Below are 26,568 nucleotides of genomic sequence, written 5' to 3' on the forward strand. Positions count from 1 at the left end.
CAAAGTGAAAGCTCCCTTCAGCAGCCATAGAACCCCGTAAGCTCTTTTTTGAGTCTTGTTTGACTTTCTCAGGCACCCCACATGACACTGATTTTAGAATTACTGGTTCCTTGTTTTTCTGCAGTACTCTACCTTTTTGTATCTTTGCAGGAGTTGGGCCTTTGAGCCCAGAAAGTTTTGCAGGCTAAGGTTCTTTCAGAAAAAAAAGTTGCAGAATTATATAATTTCTGTCCTCATATAATCTAAACCAACTGAACCAACTGGTTTTACTTTAATGATTTTTTTTTTTTTCTTTTTCTTCTTTTGGGGACATATATGTTTGCTGTCAAGAGTAGATGTAAAAAATTTTGTCACCAGAACAGCTTGAAAATATGCTGGTGGAAAATTGATGGACCAGCCAGTGAAGTCAAGTAGCAGCTGATCCTTTCTATATAGAACAGGAGATGCTGAAAGCCTTATGTCAGATTTATCCATACAGATAATGTTGCTTTATGGGCAATCTACTCTCTTTTATCAGAGAGTAGATTGAAGGAAGCGTATCTTCATTGTGCATATGGCAGAAGAGTCCATTGTAGGACATATAAAAATAGCTGCTATTCCTAGAAGAAATTTGAAGTGTAGTAACTGTGAGCAATTGCTAGTTTCTCTGATAAGTAGTTACTGGCTGTACTAGCAGTTGCAGTTGTCTGGAGCCTTCTGGCTACCAAGCTACTAAAAATCCATATTTGCAGGCTTTCTTCATCCTGATTAAGTAGACTTTTCCTTAGCTGTTTTTGTTCATTGGTACAACACTTCTTGTAATTTTGGTGATAGCTTTATACCTGAGTTTGGACTGCTTCTTTTGCATTTAATGGTATTAAATAGACTTTCTGCTTGTTCTCCTTGTGTGTACGTGCAAACATGTTTATTAATAACAAGTGATTACTAAAAAATTGTTTGAAAAGCAAATGGTCAAAAGCGAATATTGCTCCCTTTCTTTCCCAATTTTGTAAGTGGAGCCATTATATCCTGTAAACAGAACTTCATTTTTCATAAATATGAACTATTAATTCCACAGGTTATGCTACAACAGACTCATGCTTAGTGTGAAATAACCTGAAGTTTGAGATAAATACCTGTAGCGCTTATGCAGTCCCAGTTTATTTGGCATGGCATGGGGAGGAGTGAGGGGCATTAGCATGTGAAGGAGTAGTTCTGGAAGACAATGAGGTTGTTTTCCTGAAATATTTTCCTGAAAGCAGTTTGCCTCAGATGATGAGGACTGGGTTAAGGACCAATTAAGCAATCTGGACACCCATAAATCCAGGGGTCCAGATGGGATGCACCCGCAGGTGCTGAGGGAGCTGGCTGATGTCATTGCTAGGCCACTCTCCATCATCTTTGCTAAATTGTGGGAAATGGGAGAGGTGCCTGAGGACTGGAGGAAAGCAAATGTCACTCCAGTCTTCAGAAAGGGCAAGAAGGAGGACCTGGGTAACTATAGACCAGTCAGCCTCACCTCCATCCTTGGAAACGTGATGGGACAACTTATCCTTGGTGCCATCTCAAGGCATATCAAGTAGAAGTGGGTCATCAGAGGCAGTCAACATGGCTTCACCAAGGGGAAGTCATACTTAACCAACCTCATAGCCTTTTCTGAGGACATAACCAGGTGGATACATGATAGCAAAGCGGTGGATGTGGCCTATCTTGATTTCAGTAAAGCATTTGACACAGTCTCCCACAGCATCCTTGCAGCTAAACTGAGGAAGTGCAGTCTGGATGATCAGGTAGTGAGGTGGAGTGTGAACTGGCTGAAGGAAAGAAGCCAGAGAGTTGTGGTCAATGTGGCAGAGTCTAGTTGGAGGCCTGTATCTAGTGGAGTGCCTCAAGTGTCAGTACTGGGACCAGTACAGTTCAATATATTAATCAATGACTTGGATGAGGGAATAGAGTGCATGGTCAGCAAGTTTGCTGATGACACCAAGCTGGGAGGAGTGGCTGACACACCAGAAGGCTGTGCTGCCATCCAGTGAGACCTGGACAGACTGGAGAGTTGGGTGGGGAAAAATTTAATGAAATGTAACAAGGGCAAGTGTAGGGTCTTGCATCTGGGCAAGAACAACCCCGGGTACCAGTGTAAGTTGGGGAACAACCTGTTAGAGAGCAGGGTAGGGGAAAGGGACTTGGGGATCGTGGTGGACAGCAGGATGACCATGAGCCAGCACTGTGCCCTTGTGGCCAAGAAGGCCAGTGGCATCCTGGGTGTACTAGAAGGAGGGTGGTTAGGAGATCGAGGGAGGTTCACCTTCCCCTCTACTCTGCCCTGGTGAGGCCGCATCTGGAATATTATGTCCGGTTCTGGGCCCCTCAGTTCCAGAAGGACAGGCAACTGCTGGAGAGAGTCCAGCGCAGAGCCACGAAGATGATGGAGTGGAGCATCTCCCTTATGAGGAAAGGCTGAGGGATCTGGGTCTCTCTAGCTTGGAGGAGACTGAGGGGTGACCTCATTAACATTTATAAATACGTGAAGGGTGAGTGTCACGAGGATGGAGCCAAGCTCTTCTCAGTGACAGCCAATGATAGGACAAGGGGCAATCGGTACAAACTGGAACACAGGAGGTTCCACTTAAATATGAGAAGAAACTCCTTCATGGTGAGGCTGACAGAACACTGGAACAGGCTGCCCTGTTCCTCCTCCTTTGGAAATGTTCAAAGCCCACCTGGACACATTGCTGTGTAACCTCATCTGGGTGTTCCTGCTCTGGCAGGAGGATTGGACTAGATGATCTTTTGAGGTCCCTTCCAATCTCTAATGCTCTGTGATTCTGTGCACAGCATTACCCCTTCAACGAAATAAACGTAAGTAAATGCTCAATATTTCCATGACCAAGGCCTGAATTTCTTGCAGTGCCATATGTCTGATGGTTGAATTAAGGCAAATCTGTTAACCTCTCTTTCTTGTGTCTCTGTTTCCTTAGCTGTGCTAACAGCTGAGCAGGCGAGGCAGGCAGGCAGAGACCTGGCTTGCAGCAGGCAGGGTGGCCGCGCCCAGTGCCCAGCAAATGAGACTGGGCCTGGCTGCGGGGGGCTGCAGGAACCGGCACGCAGGGCAAGACCCTCTCCATGCACCCCAACAAACCTGCCCGAGCACATGGAGGTGTAGATGAAAAAGGTTTTATTGGGGGGAACGGTCAAAAGGGCAGCGGCCCCTCGCTGACCACAGTGAGGATCCTTCCCACTGCATACGCCACGTTGTAGTAGGTCTCCTCACGCAGCACACGCAACAGGAGGCGGTAGAGGAACTCGGCGTCGCAGCAGGAGGCGTAGAGCACTGCAGCCGCCAGAAAGAAGAGGACAACCAGCTCCGGGATGACGAACAGCACGCAGAGCATCCTGTGGGGCAGAAGAGACATGGGAGACCGGGCAGGGTGGACGCCTCGCAAGCCCTTCTAGATATGGGATAGAGGGAACCCTTCTAGGAGTTCCACAGGCCACCTCCTCGGCCATTTCTCCTTGATCCCTTGGGCAGGCTGGGACACAAGACTCCGCAAGCCTGGGAAAACATCCCGGCCCAGGAAAAAGTGACGCTGAACACTTCTCAGCTTCCAAGGCAACAGGCGGCCAGCAGCTTGCCAGCAGCCTGGCTTGTGAGCCCCACCGGTTGGAGCAGGCGTCTAGCCCATCATCCCAGCCACTGCCCAGGAGCGGGCCCCAGGACACAGAGGATCCAGTGGGGATACTCACTGCAGCCAGTAAAGGAAACCGCGTCTCCTGGCCAGCAAGTCCCTCTCCTGCAGGTCAACACAGAGCAAGGACACTTGTCAAGCACTGCCACATGGTCGGGACAGCCGGAGTTACACGATGCCCCCAACCTCCGCCTTGAGCAGGAGCGTAGCCCATGGTGGCTGTGCCCTTCATGGACCCCTCTCCCCAGGGAGACCCACGCTGACCAGGGGCAGGGGCTGGCACACGCTCTCCCGCTTACCATCTGCTCTTCCACCACCTCTGGCAGTGCAGTCTCTGGCGTCTCAGCCTCCTTCATCTTCTGCAGATGGCTGGGGGCAACAGGGCTTGGTTGGATGACTTACAGACCTCCACGGCCACGCAGGGGTTCCCCTTCCAAACATACGCCACCCCAGGCAGGGATTGGGCTCCCCTGTCACACCCCCACCCATGGCCTGGCTCCAGCATTGGCAGCCCCATCCCTGCGGGTGCTGCAGAGACACCCTGGAGACCCGTGTGGGGGGAGGGGCCCAACTCACCAGGCCTCTTCCTCCTCCACCTCCTCTTCAAAATTACGTATTTCGCGACGCAGCACCTGGGAGTCAGAAGAGTTGCGAGTGCCTGAGCCCGCTGTGGCTCACCGCCAGGGCCCCCACCCCAGGGCCTGTGGGCACCCCCCACCTGTTTTCCCCCAGCCCTTTTGACTTTACCTCGGTCTCCTTAATAGCCTGGTGCAGCAAGTCCACAGTCTTTGCATAGCGCCTTTCCTCCTGCTAAACAATGGGTGCATCATGCGGGCAGCTGGGCTGGGACATGGACACCCCCGGCCCTCTCCTACCCCAGGGCCATGCCCACTCGGGCCTCCTTCTCCCCTCTACCTGCTGCGTCTCTTCTCTCGCGTCTCCCTCCAGACATGCCGCCTCACACTGCTCCTGCGGGAGAGGAGGGTATGAGGAGCAGCCATCAATCGGGGCATGGGGACAGCCCCACGAGTGCACTCTCCTTGCCATTATCCCCTCTCCCAGCTCCCTTCGGGCACCACCTTTGCCCGCCTCACGTCCCCTCTCCTTTCCAGCCCTGCAGCCACTGTGGGCAGACAGAGGGACCCCCATGCCCAACTCGGGATGCAGTCCACGTCTGGACATGGTCCTGAGCAACTTGGCTCTAGGTGAGCCTGCTTGAACAGGGGCATGAGATGAGACAACACCATCTCCAGAGGTCCCTTCCAAGCTCAACCAGCCTGTGATTCTGCAAACTCACCTCACACTGGGCCAGCAGAACCTCCAGCTGCTGGAGCACCTGCTGGCAGTTCTCGTAGGACGCCGCCGCAGCAGAGTTCTGCAAAGAGGAGCCACATGGAGTCATTGAGCCCCTGACACAGCCTGAGCTGCTGAAGCTGGGGGAACATGGGCAGAGGAGGGGACACTGACCTCCTTGCTCAGCAGCTCTTCGCTTTCCTTCAGCTCCTCCTGGTTTCCCTGCATGGGGAGAGGAGGGGTCAGGGGCTGAAATCTCACAGGCCCAGCCCACGGTGACAAGAGGACAACTCCACACCTACCAGACACTGCAGTGTCCCCCTTTGCCTTCGAGTCTCAGGAGAATCCTGAGACAGGCACTCCTCGAACATGTAAAGGTCTTCCTCCAACATGTTCATCTCCACTTCCTCACTTGTGTGTCCTGAGACTGCAAGGTCTGAGGGACACAGCTGTGGGCACTGTTGGGCACAGACACAGTTGGGAACGCTTCCCAAGAGCACCCGCAACCGCTCTCTCTCGCGCGCAGGACACGGCCACACACGTGCACGGTCAGGGAAGACCAGGGCCTTCCACTGCACAGCGAACACAGGACAGGTCGTTGGCGACTGCTCTCCAAACTCCTGCCCCGCAGCCGCGCTCTCTCGTGCACAGGACACGGCCACACACGTTGCACAGTCAGGGAAGCCCAGGGCCTTCCACTGCACAGCGAACACAGGACAGGTCGTTGGCGACTACTCTCCAAACTCCTGCCCCGCAGCACCGAAGTTCTCCTCCGAATGCTTCCCCACCTCGGGGAGCAGCCGCTTTTATTGCCACCAGGGTGCCCATGTCACAAACCCACAGTGTCATCGCGGTGACACGGCCAGCGCTGCCCATTGTGACGTGGCCCTCCCCTCCCCGGGGCTGCTGGCAGGAACAGTTTTGGGCTCCAGCTGCGGCCGCAGAAAGAGCAGGGCTTCCCTCGCAGCACCCACTCTTAGCGCACAGGCGGGAGCAAGTGTGGGTGCCACGTGTCGGCGTCTCCCTGTGGGCTTTGCCTGTTCCTTGACCGTCCGGCTGCCTCAGCTCCCCAACCCAGGATCAAGCAGGAGCCAGGCTGCGCATGTGCTCCCAGCTGGCACCTGCAGACGCTCTCACACACCCGTGCGTGCACACGGGCATGGACGACCACACCGTGTGGGCTCCAGTGCAGGGCTCAAGCATCCAGCCCCAGGAGGGAACTACAGCTCAGGAAGGGGAAAAATCAAGACTGGAGGCCTCTTCTCCAGCCTGGACAGAGCCTGTGCTCTGGGGGTTTCTCTTTTGCTTGGAGAGCCAAAGCTGCTGCCCGTGAGGGGACGGCAGGAGGAAGGCACCCGGCAGGCAGGCAGGGAACCCCGTGCTTCAGCTGCGGCCCTGCCAGCGGCTGCGTGCAGCGGCGCTGCATTCAGCAGGTACAGGCCGCGTTGCTCCGGCCTCCAGCCAACAGGGCCTTCCCTCCTTGGCAGCCAGTGCTAAGGGGGGGAAAAGAGGCACCAAGACCTGACCTCTGCATATGAACAGAGCAGACTTCACGTTGCTCAGAGAACTACTTAGTAAGAATCCCTGGGAAGATGCTTTTGAAGGTGTTGGGATGCTTTTTAATTGCCACCTACTGAAAGCACAGGACTGGGCAATTCCAAAATGCTAAAATTCTAGCAGGGGTGGCAAAAAGTCAGCTTGGTCAAGCGGGGATCTCCTTCTTGAAATGTCACAAAAAATATAAATGGCATGGTGTCATGGTTGAGATGGACAAACGACATAGACCGAGTTCTTCCAGAGTGAAATTAGTAGATGCCATTTATTGCCACAAGTGCATTTTTATACAGTTTGACCAGTTCCTGTGTCTCTTCATTACTGGTCACGAGTTACAGCAGTAACATCTCATTGGCTAATTTTGCCTTCATCACTGTTACTCTTCTACTCCCTCCTGTCTCACGGGTACACCTTAATGTCTCCGGATGCTCCTTTACTCCCATCTTTCCCACGGGTAGGCCTTAATATTTTCAAGGCTAATTTCTGTTCCCATGGCCTCCGTCAGGGAATCCACGCACCCACTGTTGTTCCCCACAGTATGGTCAGCGGATGACAGGTCACAGGCGTCGTGGGTGGAGTACAGAGGTGCTGCTCACCTCTGCAGGGAGGAAATTCGTGCAGCCAAAGCTCAATTAGAATTGCAGCTGGCCAGTAGTGTCCGGGACAACAACAAAGGCTTTTTAAAATATGTTAAGGGCAAAAGGCAAACTAGAAATAACCTTTGACCATTACTCAGTTAGCAGGGTCACCTTATTAACAGGGACATTGACAAAGCCAAAATGTGTAAGTTGGGGAACAACCTGTCAGAGACCAGTGTAGGGGAAAGGGGCTTGGGGATCCTGGCGGACAGCAGGATGTGCCTATGTGGCTAAGAAGGCCAATGACATCCTGGAGTGTATTAGAACGGGGTGGTTAGTAGATCAAGGGAGGTTCTCCTCCCCCTCTACTCTGCCCTGGTGAGACCGCATCTGGAATATTGTGTCCGGTTCTGGGCCCTTCATTTCAAGAATGACAGGTAACTGCTGGAGAGAGTCCAGCGCAGGGCAACGAAGTTTATGAAAGGGATTGGAGCATCTCCCTTATGAGGAAAGGCTGAGGGAGCTGGGATGAGTGAGGGGTGACCTCAGTAATGCTTATAAATATTCAAATGGTGAGTGTCATGAGGATGGAGTGAGGCTCTTCTTGGTGACAGCCAATGATAAGACAAGGGGCAATGGGTACAAACTGGAACACAGGAGGTTCCACTTAAATATGAGAAGAAACTTCTTCACGGTGAGGGTGACAGAACACTGGAACAGGCTGCCCAGGGAGGTTGTGGAGTCTCCTTCTCTGGAGACATTCAAAACCTACCTGGACACATTCCTGTGTAACCTCATCTAGGTGTTCCTGCTCTGGCAGGAGGATTGGACTAGATCATGTTTTGAGGTCCCTTCTAATCCCTAACATTCTGTGATTCTGTGAAACATAATATCCCTTTTTCTTTCTTTTCTAATGATCTTGTGACTTAGACCATTTTTTCTAATTATAAATTTCTATAGTAAGAGTCTTCCTATTCTACCTCTTGAATGCCATGACATGGAAGATGTACTCGAGTGTAGAAAATTCAGGAGATCTTTTATAGGTCTCTTCCCTGAAAGACCAAGGCAAAAATAGACATTAAATGTGATAGATGTGCAGTTTATATACACAGGACTTTTGGACTGAGAGTATTCATTGTTTAATAAGAAGTACTTTTGACCTGCAGAAAAAAGGATTGAGATATTGAAACTGCATTCCTTTGGAGAGAATCTGGTCGTAAATAAGTCTTGTCTGTGATTTTACTCTCAAATATGCTTTTCACTGAACATGTCTGTGAGCGTGCAATAGTATTTTGATGTTTGACAGGTAAAAAATGTGACGAATCTTTCTTAAACAGGAAACACTTTGTGGACTTTTGGAATTATTTTGAAACATTTCTAATTATTCAGGGGAACAGGTCTGAAAGTTATTAAAACTAGTTTTAAAATTGGTTTAAAGATGTGACTTATTTTAGTTGCATCATTATTTAACTTTCATTTAAGTTTTATTTACCAGTAGAGATTTTCATGAAAACTGGTGTCCCTCTTCTGCCATAGTTCTGTCATTCAGTAGCTGTGAGCATACTCTCCTCTTGAAGTTAGAGATCATTTAGTCAGTACGCAGAAATTTCTAGTGAACTGAATGAGCAACCTGGAGGTGGAATTTAAACTATCCAATAAAATGTTAGTTGAAAGTATTTTTTCTTAACATCCAAGTATAAGTGGTAACAAAACTGATACATTATGATAAACGGAGTACTACAAATAAAACTATAGCTGAATTCTTACCTGAAATCACACTAAGACTTTTAGAATGAATAGAAAACAGTTTTGTATTTTTTATTGATTTTTTACATTAATCTTGTACACTGCCAGTCTTTCTCCTCATGCTACGAAGATGAACTGTAGATGTATTTGATGTTCTATACCCATAATTCAACTGCACCTGGATTCAGTGTGCTTTCCTACTAGGAGGATCCAAGGGAGGGGAAAAATCAGTATCTGCTGGCTGAATTTGAGTATTGAACAGTAAAGCTGAGAATTTTTTTAATGTGAGATTTTTTGAATTTAAAAACCTTATTAGTGAAACATTTTAGTTAATTTTATTTCTTTGACATGTCTTATGGTCTTAATTCCTTTCTCAATAGGTAGATTGAAACTTATTTCCTAGATTGATATTCTACCACATCATGAGGAAGTATCTCAGTAGCAAGTCCTATTGTAGTGCTAGACTTATATCTAGATTAATGTGACAAATGATCATTTTTGTTTGTGGATCTTATAGAAACAATGTAAAATAGCTTACCCCATTCTGTATTTTTCAAAATACTTTGGGATTGTCAGCCTGCACTAGCTGTTTATTGTAGGGTAAAAATGATGGAAGTTAGCAGGGTTCGAAGTGAGTTTAAAAAAATGATTTTTGCAAGAGTACTCTAATGTGATAAATGTGCAAACCTATTAATTAATTGAATGTTTCCACTATTTAATTAAAATGGTAATAATTTACTGAAGCTTCAGATTTGAAAATATAATTTCGTTTCTAAAATGCATTATGTTTCTAACAATTAGTAGGAATGGAAGTTGAAGACAAAATGCCTAGCTGTTAGCTACAGAGATAGCAAGTAACTCAGTTCAGGGTAGTCTTAGTTTTATGTATGTAAATAATGTTTTATGAGTTCTTATGTGTGTATCTTTGAGTTGTTTCACTTCATAACCTGCCCATTTATTTCGCTAAAAGTTATTCAGTATAAATACAAAGTGATTTTTTTAGTAACTTTACATGAACATTGCTTTGAGCTATAGTCTTAGATGAGTAACTGAGAATTTGCTCTAAACCTCATTATTTTAATTTTTTTTTTATTAATGCTGTCCTACTTTATTACTTTTGTAATACTTTGATTTTGGCTGTTATGTAGGAAAATAAACAATAAGCAGTTAGTTGAATCTCAAATTCAAGCAGTTAGTTTTTTATTTCAAATAATAAAAACACAGGGCAGGTGAACTTAGCAAGTCATCTTCTGTGCTTGATTTAAAAATTTGTTAAAAGCACTTAACCTGAATCAAATTATTAATCTTTTGACTGAAGGGTTATCTGTTCATAGGTACTGTTAATACCTGTAATGACTGCTGTGGTTTTGTTGTGAGTTGTTTGGGGAAAAAGCTGACTCAGTTTTGAGTTCTGTGGCTGCTGATTAACAGGAGGGTTTAGCTGCTCAGTTCTTAATGTGAATATACTAATATTTACATTTAAGTGAATGAACAATATTGATAATTGCAAATATATTACTTAAATAGAGCCCGACAAAAGCTATAAGCTTAAGTGATAAAAAATTTTGTCGGCAGTTTTTCTTGTTTTATGGGAGTCCTTTGTAGCATTTGGCTTAAGGAAATGTACAAAATTTTCTCAAATTATATTTAAAGTAATTTTTTTCCCTAGAATAAGTGTGAAAGATCTGCTAAGAATGGCAGCTGCATAAATTTAGATGAAACTTATAGGTGCTCATGCTAATGTTTCTGAGAAACAATAATTACTGGCCATAAGAAGCCTGGAAGTATAAAAAGGAATTGCACTGATGTTGGAATGTGACATCAAACACAGATTTCAGAGTCAGTGATTTTTGGATAAAATATAATAGATAGATGTAGCTGTGAAGAAAGCTTGATGGTAAAGTTCACAGAACACGGTGAATGCAACATAAAAGTATATTTGATTTAATAAGGCTTACAATAAAAATGTGTATCTAATTGTGTTTTAGTAATGTAAATAGTTATTAGATCAATTTTAATAGAAAAATATTACAATTTCTTATATTTGTTAATATATTTTTGTATTTGTAAATACAAAAAGTAGTCCAAGTGTTGCAGTGTGTGCCTCCAACATGGCATTTCAGCAGTGCTGAAATAATATTTCTTTTATAGTGTCTTGTTCCATTTTTAGAGTTCTACAGTGCATGAATGAGAATGGTTTCAGTAGCTATGAAGTGCTACATTTCCAGAAATTATACTGCCCTCTGTGTATGCTTCATTACTTCAAGTCAAAAACAACATATGACACTATTCTGGATTTTGTAATTGCTTGCTGTCAGAGGATTCTGGCCAGATTCTGTAGGCTTAGTAGGGCATACTTGTATTTGTGGCAGGTTGTTGAATTGCGTTGTTGACAGAGTACCTGTACACGTGTGCCATGGATGATGGCTGTTACTGCAGATCTTCCAACTGCTCACTTTAGGGTGTTTTGCTTGTGTCCAATTAGTAGCCACATATGAAAATTAGAACTACAAGTAAAAGACAGTGGGATGTAGGAAGCTGGATACGGAATAGCCTGTTCTGCAAGTGCGATCTTGTGTATTTTACTGACATTTATGGATCTGATTTAGCAAACAATCTAAGCAATAAGATACAATGCAGATCACATCAGTAGGTGTGTTTCTTGACTGTCTGAGAGGAAACTCTAGAAGGAAGCTAATATTACAAGAAACTGAAAAGCATTGAAAGGCTGCGTACTTGATTGATAGCTTTACAAATTCAGGTTGTATTTTACAGAGTTACTTTGCCAAGATATGGCTCAACATTATGTCAGTGGTAAATTGGGAACACAAGGTTAAGTGTGAGTGGTATTGCCATTGTCCTGTGTGTTACGTATTTTTTGACAGTCAGTCTCTACTCCTTGTTAATTTTTTTTTTTTGTTTGTTTGTTTGTTTTGTGCTTTTACTTTTGTTGTTGTTGTTGTTTTTTGTTTTTTGTTTCTTTCTGAATGAAGACACACGTGCAATAATTGAGGTTACTACCTAGTATCTGCATTAAAGCAAGTAGCTGGAGTTTTTGCTGTAAGATACTGATCTGTGTTCATGTTACTCATTATGTATGTTGGAGTAGATAATTGCAGCAAACAGCATGTAGCCTCAGGTTTCTGATGTTTTTATCTTGTCATCCTTTCAGAGGAAGTCAGACTTGTCAGCTTTAAAAACTTTCTAGACATCATCTACATAAACATGATGGACTAAAGCACTTAAGTGATGAACCAGTCTTGACAGATGACAGAGGTGATTCTATTCAGTAACTCATTACTTAGTCCTAAGAAACTGCGAAAAGGAGAAAACATCACTTGTTTTCCTTTTCTGCTTTCTGAATATAAAGCAAAGTGTAAGTCTGACTTAGTAAAATACTGGAGGGATTGCGGTTTATGCATTTATGGTAGAAAATTACTAACTGGAGGATATGTGACACTTACTTGATATTTTGATTGTATTTTGATAATATTTTTAATTGATATTTTGATGCACAATTTTTACCAGAGTGTGATAATTTATATTGAATACTTAGTGCAGTTTTCTTGATCTGATAGGCACAAGATGATAGTCTCCTGTAGTTAGTTTTTCAAGGAATTCTTGAAAATAAACTTTTACAAGGAGTAGAAGTGTCAGCTCTGATGTTTTGTTGTTTGCTTGTCCTAGCATTAGTAGCTTTATCTTCAATATGTGGTTTCTTTGTAGGAATTGTTTTAAGCTGCTTGTTTGTTTTGTGAAGGATAGTTTAATGAAAACTACACAATATAATCCACGTAACTGGGCACATGTAAACTACAGTAAGCCAAAAATGGACAAATGAATACATTGCTGTCATCATCTCTCCATTCCCACTCTCCTGCCAGAATCTCTTCCACATGTACTGCATGTGACACAACCATCTGACTGAGGGCTTCAGTGTCAAGATGTATTTTTGATATTAGCAATGCTTTGTTTCTTGTTTTTAGGTTAAAAAAAAGTTCTAATATTTTTTCCAGTACCCCAGTCCTGTGCATTTTTTGTGTGTTTGAACTCTATTTCAGAAACCACTGGTGTACAGCAGCCATCTTTTTAGGTGGCTAATGAAAACTAACTTTTCCAGAAAAAGAAACTGGGATCCAAGCAGTATGCAAGTAGTGGATTTCCAAGTCCAGACTTTCTTGCTTTTGCCACGAGTCAAATGTTATTGAGAGTCATATTGATTTAAAATGGATTTACAATTTTATGACAGGACCATCACATAAAGCATTGTAGATGGCTTTAGTAAATTGAGTCTGTTCCACTGAAAACATTTTACTTGTAAGCAAGTAAAAATATCAAAAGATAAGCAAATGTGACTCATATCTGAAAATAACGATACTGTATTCAGAGTTGTAAACCTAGAAAGGAATTGGTTGTTATAGTGTTCAAGTAATTTAGTGCTACTATGTGACAATATTTTTTGGTCACAGATAAGTTTCTTCGTTGGTGAAAGAATAGGAAGTTATTTGTAATTTTATAGTGACATCAGTGTGACAGGTGTTGAATTCTGCACGTAATTTGGGCGGAAGTGTAGTGGTGTACTTATTTTTAAAAAGGATTTTTGGGAATGGGACAGAAGATCCGTCAACCTAATAGAAAGGGTTGCATAGTAATCAAAGTAGTTATTGAGCACAAGATACCAAAGAACACTGACTTCTTTAATTTCGCAGAAAGAAGACTGGGATGTGTCTTACAAGTTCCCAGTATTTTCTTCTCATTTTCTTACACCAACTAACTTCTCTTGAAAGTATTTTGGAGTTAATGTCTTTAAACATGCAAATATAAGAACAGAGATTCTCAGAAGACATCTCAGGCCATTACAAGTGGTACTCTTTCTTCCAGATTCCCAGTGTTTTTCTTTCTCTTTATATGCTTAGGTGGTTTGTGGGTTTAGATTGTGGTTTTGTTTGTTTTTTTGTGAGGTGCTTTTTTTGTTTTTGTTTGGGTGGTTTCTGTTTTGTTTTGTGTTTTGTTTTGTTTTGTTTTTGTCTGTATATCTGGATAACTGAATTTGCTGCTGGGGATACATCCACATCTCCGTGTGTAATTCTACCACACCAGAAAGTGGAGGCAGAAAGCTGGAATTCTAGAATTAAGATATCCCCTTATGTGTACAATGTAGGGATGATATTTTTAGAATTGAAACACGATCTTGTACCATGTTCTGATGTAGTGTACAATGTGCTCCTTCTTTAGTAGCAATGAGCTACTCTTGTGAAGTCTTCCTGAAATTCGTATGATTATGCATGTTAAGTATTTTAGTATAAATATGTGTCTGATAATACATATTTAAAATGTAAATGAAAGCTCTAGTCTTCAGAAAATGGAACGGTTAAACTGTGTTTTTAGGGGCTATGTTTTCATTCTTCATTATTTCATTATTCATTATTTCATTATTCATTATTCTCACTTCTAGGAAAAAAGATTAGTGAAAATGCTTTTAAAAATGCTGCATTCATTTGCTTTTTGCTTTGCTAAAACAGTAAGGTGGTGGTTTTTTTTGTTTTTTTTTGTTTTTTTTTTTTTTGTAATTTTACCCAAAGCTATAGTGGACACAATTACAAGGAAGACAGAATCCAGTTGTTTCATTACGCTATTCCGAAAACAGATTTTGTAGTTCTATGTTGTACACTATTGTAGCAATGGATGGCATAGAAAAAGCTCAAATGAAAGGAAAATTTCAATTTCAGGCTATTGAATATTTAGAGTAAGTGAAACAGAGAGAATACACACTGAAGAGCAAAAAAAATCCAGAATAGGTGGATTACTTAAGTGAACAAAATTTATTCTGCTGAATGAGGAAGAGATCCTGTGCATATGAGGAAGTATAGGGGCAGTGGTATCAAGTTATTTTTTATTATGTAGTCACACTATGCATATGTACAAAAAAGCTGAAGTAAAATTGGATCATAAGGCTTTAAATTTTGATATTTTCAAACTTGGAGACTGCCTGGCTTTTTAAGGTAGGTGTTTATATAAAGCTATATAGTCAGGAAGTGCAGAATATTTTTGTATGAATTTTTGGAATCTATATCCTCTTCATCTTATTGATAAAGTATATGACTATATATGAAGATATATGAACATAAAGAGAGAACGTGGCATTGTTGGTAGCATAATTGTAAATGCCGTGCTTGAGGTTATTCAAGAACATTTACAGTCTTTTGATGCCTGCGTTTATTTTGTCAAATATTTTTTCAGGAAGCACTTTCTAATGATGTGGGTGATCTTATGTACACTGCTAACTGAAACTAAAAATGATTATGTCTCTGCTAAAGGTTTAGATATGTTTAACTGATTTGTTTTTTAATCGTTCTTCTGCCTAGCCAGGAGAAGTGTTATATGGACATGCTTATTATGCTTCTCTTAAGCTAAAAGAAGTAGTTTTTTGGGTAATGTAGTTTGCTGTTGTAAGCTGTGCACATCAGGAGACTCTGATTCTGGTAACCGAGTACATAGTAAGAAATCTTCTCAGTGTAACACACGTGACTTCTTACCCTAGTTTTCAAGACAACCCTACCAGTGTTTCTGGAATGCTGCCACAGAAAACTCAAAAAAAATCAATTTTTCAACACAAAAGTACAGTCTTAGGTTTTTGTAGTTTTTATGAACAGCAAATTAATATATTCTCCAAGTGTTTTGTGTTGTAGAATATAACGCTTATTTTACAACAGGAAAAACGTTAGAATGAGAAATAAGGTATCAGAATGACAGCTCACGTTTTAGACTCTGTACAGAATTTGAAAACAAGTGTAGCTTTAACATGAAATTTGCCTTTTGCCCTCCTAGGTAGATGTATTTTATACCTGCTTACAAAGTATTTAAGGAATTGTTACCTGAACATACAGTAGGATATTTGTGATCCCATATATAGTGTTTGGAAATTATGTATATTTTATTCTGAACTTAATTTTTATTTTAGTAATTTTTTAAGTAAAACAACAAAAACAACCAACCAAAGGAAAAAACAAACAAAAACAACAAAAACAAAAGCAACCCCCCACTAAAATGTAAAAATTTTTGTTTGTTAGTATAAAACTTTAAATGTGAGATTTTTGTTCAAAGATCTTTTTCTTCTAAAACAAGTTAATGATTTGACAGTAAGAACAGCATCTAATGGATTTTTACTGGACATCAATTTTTAAAATAATTTAAGAAGTTAAGAGTTGTCTCTGGTGTGATGCTTCAGAAGTGAAAACAGGGTGAATATTTACCATAGGTTCCCCTTGAGGCTTATAAAAATCCCCTTCGTTATCTCTTCTTATGGTTACATTAAAAAAAACTGTCCTTCATGCAGTGTGAATTAATGAGACTCAGTCTACCATAGATTTCATTAGAAATCTAGATTGAAAAACCAAACCAAACCAAATAAACACTACAAAAAAACCCCACCACAAGCCTGAACAAAAACCAAAAGCAAACAAACAAAAAAACAAAGCCAAAACAAATAAACAAAACCAACCAAAAAAACCCAGAGGAAAAAAAAAAACAAAACAAACCACAAAATACCACGAACTTCCATACTGTGGTTTTTAGAGTTTTAGTGCTGTGCTGCTGTTCATCGAGACCTGGACAAGGCTGGAGGACTGGGCAAAGAAGAATCTGATAAAGTTCAGCAAGGGCAAGTGTAGGGGCCTGCACCTGGGGAGGAATAACCTCAGGCAGCAGTACAAGTTAGGGGTTGATCTGCTGGAAAGCAACATTGCAGAGAAGGACCTGGGAGTTGTGGTCGACAGCAGGTTGACCATGAGTCAACAATGTGCCTCTGTGGCCAAGAAGGCCAACGATATCCTGGGGTGCATTAGGAAAAGTGTAACCAGCAGGTCAAGGGTGATTGTCCTCTCTCTCTGCCCGGTTCTGGGCTCCCCAGTTTAAGGTGGACTGGAGACAGTCCAGTGGTGGGCTACAAAAATGATTAGGGGTATGGAGCATCTTTCTGATGAGGAAAGGCTGAGAGAGCTGGGTCTGTTCATCCTGAAGAAGAGAAGGCTGAACAGGGATTTCAGCGATGCTTATAGATATCTCAAGGATGGGTGTCAAGAGATTGGGACCAGACTCTTTTCAGTGGTGCCCAAAGACAGGATGAGGGGCAACGGGCACAGACTGAAGCACAGGAGGTTCCATATGAATATGAGGAAAAACTTATAAAAATCCCCTTCATTATCTCTTCTTATGATTACATTAAAAAAATCTGGCACCACTCTGGAGGGTAACAGGCTACCCAGTGAGGTTGTGGAGTCTCCTTCTCTGGAGACATTCAAGACCCACCTGGACACATTCCTGTGCGATCTGCTCTGGGTGAACCTGCTTTAACAGATGGGTTGGACTAGATGATGTCCAGAGGTCCTTTCCAACACCAACCATTCTGTGATTTTGTGAATAGACTAACTCACATTCAAGGAAAATGTTTTATTTTATGTGCTATGTAAACAGAAGCCAAAAATAACAGGATAAGAGGAGACAGAAGAAGACTTGCACTGCAATTTAAATAGAAAATGCTTGTATTTGAGTGTCGAGGGTTAGGATTGCGGGGTGATGATCAAACCCTGGCAGATGTATTGTTAACCTCCTCTCCCCCTCACTTCCCCCTTTTTCCCCTCCCTCTCCCCCCTTCCCACTCAGGACAGGCGATCAGGAGGGAAAGAAGGACAGAGAGAAGAGAGTTGGAAAAGTTAAAGATGTTTTACTAACGCTACTAATAAGAATAGAGAAAACAATACAAAATATACAAACCCAATCTTGTAAGTCTCAGCAACTGCAGAGCCAGCACCCAAAGTCCTGGATTAGACTCTGTAGCCAACCGGAGCTGGATTCAGTCTCTCACTAGGCCTCAGTTCGCAGGGACGACCAGCAAGGTCCTCTCCTAATGTCAGCCATGAGGAAAAAAGGGAAAAAGGGCAAAAGGAAAAGGGACGAGATCCTCGTGATCTCCCACTTTTATATGAAGTATTCACGTGAATGGAATGTTATACACCGTTGGTCAGTCTCTCGGACATCAGTTTCTTGTTGCCCCTCTCGTGAGATGTCCATCCGTGCTTATCAATAAGTTTGCATTCCATTGCTAGGTTTAACCAAAACATGTGTTGGGTTCTCCAGGAAAATGCAGCTAACATGAAGGCTTTAGCTGACAGGCAAATTCACTAAAAGAGAAACTTGTTTTTTAACAAAACCAGGACATTCCACCCCTTATAATATGACATTCACTGAATACTTAAACCTTATCAATACAATCTATCAATACAATCTAATTAATCAGTACTACTCTCTCTCTCTATATATATACACATATGTACATATATACACAGGAGTAATTAATCAGTGGACCATCCTTTGAGAAGTTCATTAAGTTCATTTTGCCACAACAGTCTCCCAGGGCAGGAAAAATGGTACAAGTGCATCTCATGACCACTGTTTGTGGGTTAAGGACACCAACTTCGAAGAAGGTGTCGGGCGCCACTCGAAGAAGCTAGCTCTAGTTTCATCACCATTGTCTTGATCTGAAAGACACTTATTAAACATTGTTAGTGCGGCAATTCACATCATACAGTTCAGCATTGCATATTTTCACCTAAAATCAAATCCCCTTGAGGTACACACCGAACTTCTCCATCCTTAAGCATCACCCACCAGGTGCTGCCAGGTCCCTGGGCAAAAACAATCCCACGAATAGGTTTGCCTTTGCCTGAGGCAGGAGTAACCCAGACTGCCTTTCCTAAGATATTTTTCATGTGTACTACAGGGACTTTATCTCCTTCTACAGTCCGTAGAATTTCTGATTGGGCAGGCCCAGCTTGATTGGTTGATCCCCTAGTGTTGACCAACCAAGTGGCTTTTGCTAAATGTGAATCCCAGTTTTTAAAGGTTCCACCACCAAGTGCCTTTAGTGTAGTTTTTAACAAACCATTGTACCTTTCAATTTTCCCAGAGGCTGGTGCATGATATGGAATATGATATACCCACTCAATACCATGTTCTTTGGCCCAATTGTCTATAATACTGTTTTTGAAATGAGTACCATTGTCTGATTCAATTCTTTCTGGCGTACCGTGCCGCCAAAGGACTTGCTTCTCAAGGCCCTAGATAGTATTTCGGGCTGTAGCATGAGGTACGGCATATGTTTCCAACCATCCAGTGGTTGCTTCCACCATTGTAAGTACATAACGCTTACCTTGACGTGTTTGTGGAAGTGTAATATAATCAATCTGCCAAGCTTCTCCATACTTATACTTTAACCATCGCCCCCCATACCATACAGGTTTTAACCGTTTTGCTTGTTTGATTTCGGCACAAGTTTCACATTCATGAATAACCTGTGAAATAGTGTCCATAGTTAAATCCACCCCTCGATCACGAGCCCATTTGTATGTTACATCTCTACCTTGATGCCCTGAAGCATCATGGGCCCATCGAGCTAGGAAAAGTTCACCTTTATGTTGCCAGTCCAAGTCCACCTCAGCTACTTTAATCTTAGCAGCTTGATCTGCTTGTTGGTTGTTTAGATGTTCCTCGGTGGCTCGACTTTTAGGCACATGAGCATCTACATGACGAACTTTCACAGGCAGCCTCTCTAGCCGAGCAGCAATGTCTTACCACAGTGTGGCAGCCCAAATGGGTTTACCTCTGTGCTGCCAGTTGCTTTTCTTCCATTGCTGTAGCCACCCCCACAAGGCATTTGCTACCATCCATGAGTCAGTATAGAGATAAAGTATTGGCCACTTCTCTCGCTCAGCAATGTCCAAAGCCAGCTGGATGGCTTTCACTTCTGCAAACTGACTGGATTCACCTTGTCCTTCAGTGGCTTCTGTAACTTGTCGTGTGGGACTCCACACAGCAGCTTTCCACCTTCGATGTTTTCCTACAAGACGACAGGATCCATCTGTGAACAGTGCATACTGCTTATCAGTCTCTGAAAGCGTATTATATGGTGGTGCTTCTTCAGCACGTTTTACTTCCTCCTCATCTGGAGACATCCCAAAGTCTTTGCTTTCTGGCCAGTCTGTAATCACTTCTAATATCCCTGGACGGTTGGGACTTCCAATTCGAGCTCGTTGCTTGATCAGTGCAATCCATTTACTCCATGTAACTTCGGTTGCATGATGTGGAGAGGGAACCGTCCCTTTGAACATCCAGCTCAGCACCGGCAGTCGAGGTGCCAGGAGGAGCTGTGCTTCAGTGCCGATCACTTCTGAAGCAGCTCGAACTCCTTCATATGCTGCTAGTATCTCCTTTTCAGTTGGAGTATAGTTGGCCTCAGATCCTTTGTATCCTCGACTCCAAAAACCTAAGGGTCGACCTCGGGTTTCTCCTGGTGCTTTCTGCCAGAGGCTCCAGGTAAGTCCATTATCTCCGGCTGCGGTGTAGAGCACATTTTTAACATCTAGTCCAGTTCGGACCGGTCCAAGGGCCACCGCATGAGTTATCTCACGCTTAATTTGTTCAAAGGCTTGTCGTTGTTCAGGGCCCCACTCAAATTGGTTCTTTTTACGAGTCACTTGATAGAGAGGGCTCACAATGTGGCTGTAGTCAGGAATATGCATTCTCCAAAAACCTACAACGCCCAAAAAAGTCTGTGTCTCCTTTTTATTAGTAGGTGGAGACATTGCTGCAGTTTTGTTGATCACATCCATTGGGATCTGACGACGGCCATCTTGCCATTTTATTCCTGAAAACTGGATCTCTCGTGCAGGTCCCTTGACCTTGCTTCGTTTTATGGCAAAACCAGCATCCAAAAGAATATGAATTATTCTCTCACCTTTCTCGAAGACTTCTTTTGCTGTGTCGCCCCATACAATGATGTCATCAATATATTGCAAGTGTTCTGGAGCTTCACCTTGCTCCAGCGTGGTCTGGATCAGTCCATGGCAGATGGTAGGACTGTGTTTCCACCCCTGGGGCAAGCGATTCCATGTATACTGGATGCCCCTCCAGGTGAAAGCAAACTGCGGCCTGCACTCTGCTGCTACAGGAATAGAGAAAAATGCATTAGCAATGTCAATTGTAGCATACCACTTGGCTGCCTTTGACTCCAGTTCAAATTGCAGTTCTAGCATGTCAGGCACAGCAGCACTCAGTGGTGGTGTAACTTCATTCAGGCCACGATAGTCTACAGTTAGTCTCCACTCGTCACTAGACTTTCGCACTGGCCAGATTGGGCTGTTAAAAGGTGAGCGAGTCTTACTGATCACACCCTGGCTTTCCAATTGACGGATCAGCTTCTGGATAGGAATCAAAGAGTCTCGATTGGTGCGATATTGCCGGCGATGCACCGTCGTGGTAGCAATTGGCACCTGCTGATCGTCAACCATCAGCAGTCCTACAACAGAAGGGTCATCTGAAAGACCAGGCAAATCAGACAGCTGTTCAATTTTCTCAGTGTCCACAGCTGCTATACCAAATGCCCACCTATACCCTTTTGGGTCCTTAAAATACCCTCTCCTGAGGTAGTCTATACCAAGGATGCACGGAGCATCTGGACCAGTCACAATGGGATGCTTTTGCCAGTTTTTTCCAGTTAGGCTCATTTCAGCCTCTACAACAGTCAGTTCCTGGGATCCCCCAGTCACTCCAACAATATTGATTGATTGCGTTCCTTTATAATTAGAAGGAATTATTGTGCACTGAGCACCAGTGTCCACTAAAGCTTTGTACTCCTGGGGTTGTGTTGTACCAGGCCATAGTATTTGTACAGTCCAATAAACTCTGTTATCCCTTTCCTCCACCTGGTTGGAGGCAAGGCACCTCTAATTCCTGTTTTGCACAGTCTCTGGGTGTGAATTAGAGGTTCCTTCAAGAGCATCAGAATCTCTTCTGCTCCTTTTGTAAACTGGAGCAGCCACTTTCCTAGGAGTTTTTCCTTTTATCTCACGTACTCGTTCTTGAAGTTCTGAGGTAGGCCTTCCATGCCAGTTATTCATGTTTTCTCCCTGCTCATGTAGGAAGAACCACAGTGAACCTCTTTTTGTGGGCTGTCTCTGCCCTCTCTCTCGAGATTGGAAACGCCTTCTCCTAACAGCTGAAACATAGGTTTGTGCAGGTCGTGAACAGTACGAGTCTTCTCTGAGCTCTTTGATTTCTTGCAACAGCTTTTCAAACCGGTCATCAGATTTTTCACACAGTTTCTCCACAGCGGAGACACAAGCCCGTATTGAACCAGCAAGGCTGTCCTCAAAGTACCGGAGCTGCTCAATCACTTCATTAATTTCTTGTACACCTCTAGCTGACCAGACCATTCCTGCCAATGACTTAGCATATGCAGGTGGTGCACTTTGTACAAATCTGCGCCACATAGATTTTGTACAATTGATTCTATCTGGGTCTGTCCCCTCTTGGCTGTTTGGTCCTAGATAGATGATCTCTTGCACAGCTAATTCTCTCAGGAACTGGATACCTCTCTCCATAGTATTCCATTTCCCTAACTTGGATATACAATCTTCCTTGTAGGGAAATCTGACTTTCATAGCTGCCAGGAGTCGGGTCCAGAGAGTAGCGGCATTAGACTCTCTTGAAATTGCCCTGTCAATGGTGGAATCTTTTGACAGAGATCCCAGCTGCCTGGCTTCACCACCTTCTAATTCAATTGTTTCTGCCCCATTGTCCCAGCATCGCAGCAGCCAGGTTAAAATATTCTCGCCTTCACGACGACTAAAGTCTTTTCGCAGATCTCTCAGCTCACGTGGAGAAAAGGACCGAGTGGTGGTCACTTCATCTCCACCCTGTCCTGATGATGTCTCTTGGGTTGATGTTGGCCCTGTGCCATCACCTGCTGCACGGGTAGTCTTTCTAGTGACTTTCTTACAACCAGCAACTGATGCTGATATGGGTTCACCATCATTTGATTCATTTTCAGAGTCTGAATGACTGTCACAGTGATTGCTGTGGTTATAGCAGCAACAGTGCCCCGTGTGTGAAGACGGGGGGGCTGCCTTGTTAGCCTTTGAGGCTGGAGAAGTAACGTTATCTGCAGAGACCTTGGCAGAGGAGCTCTGTGGAGGAGCTGTAGCTTCAGCCTGTGAAGCTGCGGTTGGGGGGGCAGTGGCTGCAGTGGCAGCTTTGGCTGTTTTGCCTTTTCTCGAGCGGCTAGGAGTGCTTTTTGCTAAAGCTTCCGAACACGCACCGCAAATCTCAGGACTAAAAAGAGACGCAAACCTCCTATTGAACCTCATTTCTCGTAACAGTAACACAAGCTGACACACATTCAGCAAACCAGATAACACCATCACAGTTCTATCAAAGCTCCAAGGATATTCAAAGTTCTATAAAACATTTGCAAACTGTCCTAGCGAAAACACGAAAGTATTGTTAGTCAGCCTTTCTAAATATTCGCTTGACCAATTAGCAAATATAGAGCCATTCTGCTCTTTAATCTCTCCTGGAGGTTTTTCAAGGTAAAGCAGAAGCGAGTAGAAATTCATTAGCGGCTGCAGTATAATGAAATAAACCAGTGCCATACCACACAGAATCATCATGACCGCTGTCCAGTTTCTTGTTGTTATATAATGAATACTTCGATTTAGAAAGAAACACCAACACAGATATGGGATCAGTGAGCACAATGTAGAAAATAACTGATACAACTTTTGCCATAACATCTTTGAATCAATGTAATTCACTTTGCCTTAATACCACTAAAAAATACCCAAAGCAAACAGACGCACGAGTATCACAACTCTATGAGTTGGCACCGTGCCAAGAAAATTGAAAGGTACGTCAGAGCAGTAGAAAAGCCAAAAATCTCCACATTTACCCCTTTCTCTTTGCCCCACGTTGGGCACCAATTATCTGTCGAGGGTTAAGATTGCGGGGTGACAATCAAACCCTGGCAGATGTATTGTTAACCTCCTCTCCCCCCCCACTTCCCCCTTTCTCCCCTCCCTCTCCCCCCTTCCCACTCAGGACAGGCGATCGGGAGGGAAAGAAGGACAGAGAGAAGAGAGTTGGAAAAGTTAAAGATGTTTTACTAACGCTACTAATAAGAATAGAGAAAATAATACAAAATATGCAAAACCAATCTTGTAAGTCTCAACAACTGCAGAGCCAGCACCCAAAGTCCTGGATTAGACTCTGCAGCCAACCGGAGCTGGATTCAGTCTCTCACCAGGCCTCAGTTCGCAGGGACGACCAGCAAGGTCCTCTCCTAATGTCAGCCATGAGGAAAAAAGGGAAAAAGGGCAAAAGGAAAAGGGACGAGATCCTCGTGATCTCCCACTTTTATATGAAGTATTCACGTGAATGGAATGTTATACACCGTTGGTCAGTCTCTCGGACATCAGTTTCTCGTTGCCCCTCTCGTGAGATGTCCATCCGTGCTTATCAATAAGTTTGCATTCCATTGCTAGGTTTAACCAAAACATGTGTTGGGTTCTCCAGGAAAATGCAGCTAACATGAAGGCTTTAGCTGACAGGCAAATTCACTAAAAGAGAAACTTGTTTTTTAACAAAACCAGGACATTGAGCAAAAAAAAAAAAATACAAGTGATGACTATAACAATTTGTCACCTATGGTATATTTATTTTATGTATAACTTGACATAATGTCCTATTAAACTTGAAGACTCAATAATATCTTTTGGATTTTTAAGTGATTTCTGTATATAATGAGGTTTTGTTCCTGAATATAGGTTTATCATAACTTTAATTTTAAAAGCTTAATTTAAATACCTATCTTTATGAAAAGGAGCTTATTTAAACAACTCTTTATACCTTTTTAAAATCCTGATTCAATTTACTGTTAAAAAAACCCTAGCAGACAGGTTCTGATTTTATTTTTTTATATAAAGCTTTAAATCTTTGACAAGTCAAATACATGTTATTAATAAAATATTTAACAAACCTGTGCTACCTTTGTTATACTCATTGTATCTCTTACCTGCAATTTTTAGAAGTTTTTATTGTTGCTTTGTTTGAAAACTGTATTTTTAACTTTGTATCAATGTGAAATGCAGTAGGAATTTTATTGGTATGTTCATTAATCTTATTTACCTCCTTTTAATTATTTTTTATCTTCCTTTTACAGATGGAATACCTCAGGTTTACTATTTTGGCCCATGTGGCAAATATAATGCTATGGTGCTAGAACTACTTGGACCTAGTCTGGAAGATTTATTTGATTTGTGTGGTAGGACATTTTCTCTTAAAACCGTTCTTATGATAGCCATACAGTTGGTAAGTAGAATAGATGTTAATTTTAGTGTTCATTAGAATCTTTAAGTCAGTTTTCAGTGGATTAAATGCTTATTGCACTTAAGAGATTTGCACTTCATGTTTTAAATTGGTGTTGGTGGCTTCTAAAGAGCCTATGATACAGTTTTAGTGGGGAGACTGTTTTATGCCACTTCCATTTACTTTGTTGTAGATTTTCAACAATTGTTACATTAGAGCAGTTTCATTATGTCTTCTGAGTTCTTATAGTCACAATCTGAAATTGCAAATTTTAGTTTGACAAAATTAGAAAGAAAATGTCCATGAAACAAAAACAATTTTTATTCACAAGAACAGTTGGACGGGACTTCTAAATAGTGTAAATATTTTTCCTTGGCATTCTCATGAAGCAAGCAGACGAATGAAGGAAAAACACCCCAAACCCTTCCAGAAGTACTAAAATAGCACAAAATGATCAAATGAAGATTTTTTCCCTTTCTTTGAAGACTTACTGATTTGATTCCCACCTGAGGGTGGTGGGAGTAGAAAAAGAGAGAAAGAGGAATAAGGCTTTGCATGTTTGCTTTGATACAATACGTTTTAAATATGTTCTTATGAAATATTAATGATACTAAGCCTCCACTTCCATAAATAAATAGTGACATTCTTACCATGTAGTGTGAAAGTAGCTGTTATAAACGACTGTAGTTGTATAATAGGCCTGCAACTATAGACATATAGACATATTCAGCTTATTTACAGTCAAGAGCATGAAGTTAATTTTCTAAAATGCTCAAAGCATCACAGTCCTAAAGATCATTCTCATTTAAAACTTATTGTTCCTTTCTGATGATATAAATTTTGATAGCATACAGCTAGAACGAAGGTTATATGCATAGTGGTGAGCTTTCAGTGCTTCTCTAATTTATACCTTTAATATGTAATAGATCTATATGAAACTTTCCTCACTGCTTGATGACATAATTTCTGGTTATAATGTGCACAGAACATACTTGGTGTCAGCTATCCTTATGAAGATAACTTCTGTTGTTATATACAGATTCACATCTAATGTCCAGTGTGGAAGTTTCCAATACACCAAGTGGTGTATCTGCTTAGGGGATGTGTACAATTTTCATTGACTTGAATTGGGAGATACATTGTTACGAGCAATAATCATTTGTTTTTAAGGGATTATGTGGGGTGATTTCCTCTAAATATAAAGTCAATGTAAGATATTCAGCTTCTACCGTGATGTGGCAACCTGAGACTTAATTTTTTTTTTTTTCTTTTATTAAAGATTTCTCGTATGGAATATGTCCATTCAAAGAACTTGATATACAGAGATGTAAAACCTGAGAACTTCTTAATAGGAAGACCTGGAAACAAAACCCAGCATATTATTCATATTATAGATTTTGGTTTGGCAAAGGAGTATATAGATCCAGAAACAAAGAAGCACATACCATATCGAGAACACAAGAGCCTTACAGGAACAGCTAGATACATGAGTATAAATACACATTCAGGAAAAGGTATGTGTGCTTTTTAAT

General features: G+C 42.4%; 1 protein-coding gene across 23 annotated transcripts in view; it reads left to right on the top strand.

The window, feature by feature from the left end:
• Nucleotides 1-26,568, top strand: part of CSNK1G3 (casein kinase 1 gamma 3) — a 91,237-nt gene that overhangs the window by 33,612 nt on the left and 31,057 nt on the right. For 21 of the 23 annotated variants that reach the window (XM_071802764.1, XM_071802763.1, XM_071802768.1 and 18 more), the window contains 2 exons: nucleotides 24,891-25,039; nucleotides 26,316-26,550. In XM_071802764.1, coding sequence (XP_071658865.1) covers nucleotides 24,891-25,039; nucleotides 26,316-26,550 — 384 coding nt within the window. Of the gene's footprint in view, nucleotides 1-12,034; nucleotides 12,216-24,890; nucleotides 25,040-26,315; nucleotides 26,551-26,568 lie in introns of those variants that run through there. The other 2 variants (XM_071802774.1, XM_071802781.1) reach the window with 2 other exon arrangements.

The sequence above is a fragment of the Patagioenas fasciata genome, chromosome Z (genome assembly GCF_037038585.1).
Source record: "Patagioenas fasciata isolate bPatFas1 chromosome Z, bPatFas1.hap1, whole genome shotgun sequence".
Lineage (NCBI taxonomy): Eukaryota > Metazoa > Chordata > Aves > Columbiformes > Columbidae > Patagioenas > Patagioenas fasciata.